This window comes from Mesitornis unicolor, unplaced genomic scaffold (genome assembly GCF_000695765.1).
Source record: "Mesitornis unicolor isolate BGI_N332 unplaced genomic scaffold, ASM69576v1 scaffold2905, whole genome shotgun sequence".
NCBI classification, from domain to species: domain Eukaryota; kingdom Metazoa; phylum Chordata; class Aves; order Mesitornithiformes; family Mesitornithidae; genus Mesitornis; species Mesitornis unicolor.
This window is the reverse complement of record NW_010184651.1, coordinates 31,462-40,587: the sequence shown is the minus strand read 5'-3', so window position 1 is coordinate 40,587 and position 9,126 is coordinate 31,462. Positions and strand designations below refer to the sequence as shown.

The following is a 9,126-nucleotide window of genomic DNA, read 5'->3' as shown; positions in this document are numbered from 1 at the left end:
TGCAATCTAAATTAACAAGCAAGCTCATCAAAGTTGTGTGCAAGACAATACTCTGTTAACCAATATTTGGATGAATATGTTCTTCAAAAAATTCTGGTCAGATAGCCCCTCAAATCTCCTTTCTCCCAAATACATATTTTACATACCTACAATGAGGAGACAGCCATAGCTTTGAGTTAGGCTGGCATTAATAACAGTCCTAGCAGGGATCATGAGAGCAAGAGCTTCTGAACAGGCCAGAGTGCATCTCCATGGCTCCTGACAGGCTTGCAAGCTGCATTGAAAGTTGTGCTTCTTACCATCCACATTACTACATTAAATTAAATATAGCATACGATAGAGTGCTGCAGTCTAACCTACATTTGGCTTCATAAGCATCAGAAAAATTATCAGGTGGGTTTTTTTATTATAATGTTTATCTACACTTTTGTTACATTTACAGAGCAATAGAAGCACTTTCCGAAAACAATTCATTACATCTCAAAAGGCAGGAGACAAGTAGGCCCCTGAACATGGCAATAAAAAGATATTCAGTTGGGATTTAGTTTTTGTGTAGCTGAGGTTGCACATAATGATTCCCACCTTAAATAAGAATAATGAGCCTGTCAAGATTTCTCAATCACTCCACCTCTGAATTTAAATGTAATTTTAATTTTAATGGTTTCAGGCAATAGTTTTCTTCATTGAAAGGAATCTGAAAAATAAACAAATTTGAGTGAAATGCACAAACAAGATTGTGATACTTGGTAGTGGATTTGCCCTGATAGTGCAAGCTTGATTTTCCACTGAATTTAAAGGGGTGGAGAGGAAAGATGGAAGAAAAATTTTAAATCATATTTTATGCCAATATTAGAAACCTGGTGTTAGAAACAGAATATTTTTCTCCAACCTGGATTCAAGTGTCTAAACAAAGATGGTTTCTTAACGGAAGCCAGGTAACAATAGTATTTTAATGTTGTAGTGTTTTTCAAAATAAAATTGGAATAAATTTGAATTTGGTTAAATTAAACTTTCTAGATAGGTAAGAAAAATTTCTTCAGATGCTATAAACCCAGTCTACTCTTGTCTTTACTCTCACGTTTGCCATTGAAATAGTATACAACTTTCCTTTTTCCTTGGTTGTATTTCCTGACATGACAGGAACCAAAACCTGCCAAAAAAATAATTTATGTTTTTAGATACCTGTGAAATGAGCAAATAGGTTGTCTAGAATAATTAAATATTTTTTTAATAGCATTTTTTAATCAGTTAATATTTTGCATATATTTTGAGTATATTCAGACACAGCACCAACCAAATATGCAGAATAGTTAGGGAAATCAGGCAGTGAAACAGGATGCCCAGCACAAACCTTGACTCCCTTCTTTTTCTTCCTGATTGTAAGAATATGATTTCATTGTCATGAAAAGTACAAACATTACAATTCTACACTTAACAATCTGCATATGATCACAGAGTAGCAGGAGAACCTGGCTGCAAAAAACCAAAACTCATTATTATTTAAAAGAAAGTTACAAAAGGAAGTCAACTCTAAAAAATTTGAGCCTATATGACTCTAAGCAAGAAAAAGCCCTCCTAGTAATCTGTCCTGTAGCAAGACTAGCTTGAGTTACAGAAACGCAGACAGATGAGCCTAAACAAAGATGATATCTTCACATGATATCTTCAGGAAGTCAAACCCAATTTGTGTAGTACACTCCATATTCCTAGTTTGTTAAAAAAAATAAAAATAGAGGCTTTATAAAATTTGAAGTGTGCACTTAGTTATACACCATCTGGATACACAGTGTTCCTTGTACATGGTGCAACTTTTCTGTGCAGATTTGCACAATTGCTCTTGCATTTTATCAAGTGGCATAAGCCTCTTCTCACCCCAAACTAGGAAAAAAGAAAGTAAGTTTTAACAGAATTTTTTGGTTTTTTAACAAAATTTTTTGTTTTCTAACAGCCTTGTTGTTGATCTGCTTCCTAATCTACTGTCCTCAGTCTTAAAGGACAGAAATTGACAGATCTTTCTGTTTAATCCAGATGTGTAGAAATTGAAGAGTAACACATACTGGGAAAAAGATTTAGGACAAGCTCTGTAGACAGCATCCCAGAAGAAACTAAGCAGTGCAGTGTATTTCCATTCACCTGAATTACTTGTTTGAGGTAAGTTTATGGATGAGGTAAGTTCATGCACCCTTTATGGATGCAGATGTCTAGTCTGAAGAGGTTACTAGCTGGGGTTTACATATCCATGGGACACCTTGACAAACAGTCTTCTCTGTCAAAACCAGACCAAGCATTTCTGCACTGTGTTCTCAAGAGGTGTGGTGGGCAGCAGAGGGCAAATGTCCCAGTCCCATTTTCCACTTAGAAAGTCTGAGTTTGTTTGGGTTTATTAGTTTCACCACACCTGGGAGCCAAACTGATTCAATTCAGAGCATCTGTCTTTGTGCCTACTTTTGTTTCTCTTTGTTAAAGAAAGCCTTATTGAATGGAGGAGTTGCTCACAAATCTGGAGTTTCTATAGGACAACTAAAATGCTGGCCAAAAACCATTGTGCTAAGGACAAAACATGCCTTTGAATGAGCGACTGTTAAAGACAGCAGAGTCAAATATGCAAGAGCTAGGAAGCACCATAAAATGATAGTTACTCATGCAACATTAATTCACAGTATCTTTTCTTTTGCATATCCATTAATTTAGGGCTTAATTACATAAGCTGGTACGATTAAGTCCACAGGATGTTCAAAGCATTCAACAACTATTTTCATTTCAATAGAGTGGACAGGAACAAGAACAACATACACTGCTGCTGATTAACATTAAATAGGGTTCTTCATCTTAATACCTCAGCTTTCCTATTCTCCAGTAAATAAGAAACATTAAGCATCCTCAATAATATATTCAAAAAGAACGTGATACAGCATTACTGTCGCAGCACACTAATAAAGGCTTCCATTTCAGGAAGAGCTTCTATTTAACAATGTTCTTATTTTCTCTTTCTAATTGGAAAACATTTTTGTAAGATAATGCTCTGCCTGGCAGGCTTTGGGTGGTTTGTAACCATCTTTTGCAAAAGGCAAACATAGTAGCTGCTGCTGCTCCAAAGCTGATCTTGCCTTCTTGAAGGTAAATTAAAAAAAAATATATAAAAAGAGAAGGGATTTTAAAAGAAAAGCAAACATTAATAAGTAGTCTCTATTCCTGAGGCTAATTTTGACTTGCAGCTTTGCTGCTGTGAGAGACATGGAATATGTTTTTATTAGCTACTCCAAAACCTCAGAATACTGTTATCGTAGTGTGTTTTTAATGTCTGAAAAACAACTTCAGAGTATACAAAAATGCAGAAAATAACAAAGGAGTCTTTGCAGACTGACTGAATGAAAAAAGCAACATGTTTTCTCAGTTCCCAGTGTCATGCTCAAGTCACTTAATCATGTTCTGCTGCAGAAGACTCAGCTGCACCTTTGACAATGCTGTTATTGCATATTCAGCTCCAGTGTCTAACTGCTAACACTACTAACACTACTTTGGAGCAAGATCAAGCTACACAGAAGACTGTGTTCAAGCAAAGCACAGCAATTACATCAGCTGCTGTTAAGTTTCCCTATTTAAAACAGGACTGCCACTAATCTTGATGAGGATTATAATCTGAACTTTATATACAATTAGAAAACTAGCCTTATTAGCATTAAAAACCCCCACCACTGATCATTCTAGCATTGTGATACAACACAGCAATAGCGTTTTGCATTGTGGACAAATCATTTGTGCTTCTGAGCTGGTGTAGGAGATGAAAGTTGATTTTTCTCTACTCCTTCTCGTAAATTTTTTTAAGCATCACAAAGGAAAATAATGCTCTTCTGTAGAAACGTAAGTGTTCTCACAGACTCTTGGGAAAAAGTGACAAAATACTTGCTTGTTCTTCCCACCTCCCTCCCCACTTTTTCCTGCCCTGCCCTGTCACTGATGTTATACAGACATGCTACTTTGTGACATCATTGTGAACCTTAAGCATATAATATTCAAACGACAGTTCCATGTGTCCTCTTGATGTCATTTCACTGAACTACAGAATCAACTCTGGAAATAAAATATTCTATCAAATCAGTAAGTAGGTATTTTAGTATACCAACAAAGCTAACATTTGAGACAATTTGTAACAATTTTACAAAACAGTAACATTCTTATTACATAAATAGAAGTTACACTGAGATACTTAAGCCACACATGTAAATACAATACAGTAACATCACACTATCACTAATTTGCAGGAATATATTTTATTTAAAAAAAAACTTTTTGTAATAAGAACTTTGCTTCTTTTCTTTGAGTGTATGTTCTGAAAAATGTCACAAGGCTGACCTCTGCTGGGTCATAAATAATCAAGCATGTAGACTGATACACAAAACATTAAATAGTTATTAAGGAGGACAAAAGGAAGTAATTTTTCATAGGATTATAAAATATTTTGCATTAATTTCAACATCAAATGGACATACTGTACTTCATACAGTCTTTTGCAACAAGAGACTACAGCAAGTCATTATAACAAACCTGCATTATAACAAACAAGAAACTAATGATCCCAATACTCATCTTCTTATGAGCATTTGAACACAAAATCAGCTATAGGACTCAGAATGATTGCTTTTAGTGAGACTAAATATAAAAGCTAGCACTGCATATACGCTTTGAAATCACATAGCAAATCTTAGCCATGCACAAGGCCAAGGAAACAAAATAAAGATTTGCAAATGTGCAAATACATTACATTGTGCCTTTTATTCACCTTTGGAGTCTGTCTAGAAGTGCAAGGTCAGTCCATCCTCTCTTCAGCAGGCAAGCTCAGGAATCATTGTCAAAAGCTTCTTTCTCAGTCACAGCTAAAGTTTCAGAGAGCCTTGCAGTAATGTCAAACCACAATTATACAGAAAGAGTAAAAAATTCACAGGAAGAAGCAGCTATAGACAGCCTTAAGTTAGCATTAAGCAAAGAAATACTTTAGGCTGCTTTGGATGTTCAAGGGTTGATTTCCTAAATACAAATGTGATTAGTTCAGCACCACATAATCCCAGGTTTAAAAAAAAAAAACAACAAAACAAAAAAAACCACACACACAAAAAAACAACAAACCAAGACTATGACATACGTTTAAAATACTTACTTAGATCATAAAGCAGCAATGACTGCACTACTATAATTCATATTAGCCACCAGATCACAATTCTGTGTATCTTACTTTCTCTCTCAATCCCAGGCAAAGCAACTGCAGCACACCAGACATACCTCACCCTACCTGACCAGAGTGCTGGGAACAGCAGCACTGATTTTCATTATCCCCAGAAGAAGCTGTGCCCTGGCAACTAAAATGGTGACCCCTCTTTGCCTACATTCACTGAGGTTTGGCTGTAGAACAAAAATAGCAAATGCTGTTTTCTTTAGTCACCTCAAAAATCATGAGAGGAATGACAAATCACCTGTTTCACATCACCTCTTGAATATCAAGTTACTCAGTGAAGCTAATGGATTTGAGCAGGTGTCACTCACATGTGAAAGTCGAGTGCATGCAAAGACTGAGAAACCCTGAGATTTTGTCCAGTCTACACACTTCACAAGTCATTATGCTTCCTCTCTGCTCATCCTGAGGTCAATGATCTGGGTTTCAGTAAATATCCACCAGAGATCTTATCTGAAAACACCAGGAAAAGATAAAATTCATCACATACTCATCATTCAATACGCTCAACATAAAGAAGCATATCCAGCTCCATCTTGCATTCCCTGAGTATTACTCTGTTCTCGAGTTTTTGCTGCTTATCAGTGTAAGTACTTCCTTATGTGAATGTACTTGACAAGATAATCAAGTGTCTTCCTATTCTTGTTTATCATAAATAGGAAAGACTGAAGTAATGCTAACTCAGTTTAAGGAAATAATTCCAAATACCTTGCATAATCTACAGTTTTACAAAAGTTGCGAAAACTACAATGTTTTGGTGTCAGACAGTCAGTACTGAGTGTAGAGATCACACGAGATGAGTCAGCTGATTTTATGTAACAGCCTCCAATTTAGACCTTCATGAACAACATTAGCCCTTTGCCTCAGTATAATGTCAGGGAGCCTTGTTCACTGTGGGAGCAACCTTTTACAGAGCAGTAGCTTTCCAGAGCAGTTTTTCCTCCTCCTTTTAGTCTTTTTTAAATGACCAACATATCTTAGACATACAACTTTGAAGTGACCACATTTGAATTAATTTTCAACCTGCAATGTTCCATATTAATGCTTCTATTATTACTGAACAGTCTGAAAACACTGAGATTAGCTAATGACGCTAACAATAATTTTAATATTTATTTTCACATTCCCAAGGAAAACACTGGCTAACAGGGATATCTAGTACTTATTTCCTGCAAAAAAACCCATGAGGACTATCTCCATCATGATTCCTTTGTGCCTACATTTAGGCAGTTGTTACATAAACACTTACTAACAATATCCAGGAATAATTTTATCAGATGCTACTAAATGAAATGCCTTAAAAAGCCTGTTGTACCCACAATTTTCAGCCATATCCATGGCTCAATGAGAAATTTCAAAGAATGCATAAAAACAAACGAAAAAATTTAAGTCTACTATCAGTTTACGTAAATCTGCTACGTAAGTATCCCACCTCCATCAAAAACTTTTCAGCAGTCAAAATCTGACATTATAAAATAAACTTACCTCCATCACTAACAAAAGCAAGTTTGTTATGCAAGACAGTGTACTCTCTATAAAGAATTAATACAATGCATTGATTAAGTTTAACTCTATTACTGTGCTCTAGAATTTTCCACTAAAATTTTGCATCCGTTTTTCCATTGTTTTGTCTGGGTTTGCCATTAGACCCATTTGCTATTGGCTATTTAGATTATTCTGTTATTGTATTGAATAAGGTTGTATTTGGCACTTTTCTGGTATTTTTCTGCTTTTGCCAGGACAAGAAAAAGATTTTAGACAGCTTTAGATATCCAAGCTTTCAAAAAAGTAATGAAATTTAAAATTGTATTCCCTAAAAAATACTGTTTAAATATCCTGCCTTTTTCAATTACTTTTATAAAGGACTTCATAAATATTTATCAGCTTCCTTTTTTTAAGCATAGACTTGAGCATGTCTCCTGTGTATTTAATTATCTAGGCAAAATTAAATGGCAGTTGGGCATCCAAATAGAAGTTCATAAAGAGGGACTTCATTCACCTAATTTTACAGGTTTAAACTTAGTGAAGTTCTCAACTCCTTTTACAGACAGTGGAAAGCAACACTCACTTATCAAACATGATTCATATAGAAAGAGGAAATAAATAGTGTCCTGGATGCATAACTATCCTATAATCTGAGATTCTAGGATAAAATGAAACAAAACAACAGAACTGACATCTAACAAAGGAAGAGAGACAAATCACCTCTGCTATCAAGACAGACAGAGAGTTGAGGTTGTTCAGCCTGGAGAAGGCTCCAGGCCAGTACTTAAAGAGGGCCTGCAGGAAAGCTGGGGAGACACTCTTTATCAGGATATCTTGTGATAGGATGAGGGGTAATGTTTTCAAACTGGAAGAGGGCAAATTTAGACATAAGGAAGAAATTCTTTACTGTGAGGGTGGTGAGGCACTAGCACAGGTTGCCCAGGGAAGTTGTGGGTGCCCCCTCCCTGGAAGCATTCAAGGCCAGGCTGGACAGGGCTTTGAGTAACCTGGTCCAGTGGGAGGTGTCCCTGCCCATGGCAGCAGTTTGGAACTAGATGATCCAACTTGCTTGACTTTTGCTTAAGATTATTGGCATGAAGTCCCAGTATAACCAATGTGTGAAAACAGGTCATGGAAACATGTACTGTTCAAAATCACATTGCCCTAAAAATATTTCAAGCTATTAAACCAAAAGCCTTGAATGCACACCTCAAAGCTTATAGACTGGTTAGGAGGTTAGCAAAGTGAAAACACTATAAATTTTGAATTACAGGATGGTCACCATGTTGCTTACTAAAATGTCAGATAGAAATTTGCCAAGATGTCAAGAGTCTTATCTCCTGCATAAACTACTCTGCCATTCAGTAAAGTATGAAATACTACTCTTTAAATCTTAAATGGATAACATGAAATCACCAAAGTAAGTAAGTATTGGAAAATTGTAATAATTTAATAGCTCAAAAGCGCTGTCAGAATGAAGTATGTTATATGCACAGTCAGGTTACAGGCACAGTAGATTTCATAATGCAAAACAGTGAAATCATTAAAGACACATGCTTCAGTGTTACTTCAATATCTGATAGCCATTTACATTGGCTTCAGATTTTTCTGATAAAACATGTTCTATTTTCAAGTATCCAGTTTTGTAAGGCAATATTTAATAAGAGCACACAGAAAGACTTAAAATGCTGGGTTGCTTGAAAGAAGGAGAAGTTAATGGAATTCCAACAGGAGTTGACTCAAGCTGTAACACATCTTATGAATCAGAATATTAAGAATGAGTTTTTACAGTTTTCCAAAATAAATCTTACATTATCAATAACACTAAGGGATACAACAGCAAAACAAAATCCAGTGTTTCATATTTATTCAAGCAAGTACAGCAAATTAATTCCTCAAGCTTTTTGGGAACAAGTACAGACTAGTTTATACAACAAAGGCTCATTTTCAGGTAAAGAAAAAAAAAATGGGGTTGACAAGTTACTAACAATACATTACACACAAATACATTTAGAACTTGAAATGATGATCAAATCAAACTATAGCAAGTATACTTTATCATCCATGTAGGTTAATCACCTTGATTTTATTGGTTTTTGTGGTCTTTTTTGTTTGGTTATGTTTTTTTTTAAATAACAGACATTTTTAAAAATAATGATTTACAAAAACACTGCTAATAGCTCACATTTTTACTACTTCAATACTTTTCTCTTCTTTTGATCTTTTCTACCACCTTGGCAGCACCCCCAGTAGTTTGAGTAACTACTAGCTACTCAGGATCCTTTTGCATAAGATCCATTATTAACACACTCTGACTCAATTCGTTGATATATTCCAAACCATTTACATCCGAAAGCTTCTGGTTCTGTGAAATGGTTGAAAAGGCTTTTTTAGGGCCCACATCAGTATTGGTG

At 35.5% G+C, this 9,126-nt stretch overlaps 1 protein-coding gene across 1 annotated transcript in view; it reads right to left on the bottom strand.

The window, feature by feature from the left end:
• Nucleotides 1–9,055: 9,055 nt before the first annotated feature.
• DEPDC1B (DEP domain containing 1B) overlaps nt 9,056–9,126 on the bottom strand; it is a 22,830-nt gene continuing 22,759 nt past the window's right edge. Inside the window, exon 11 of the mRNA XM_010184521.1 lies at nt 9,056–9,126. This exon is cut by the window's right edge and continues 94 nt beyond it. Within this exon, the coding sequence (XP_010182823.1) occupies nt 9,056–9,126 (71 nt within the window).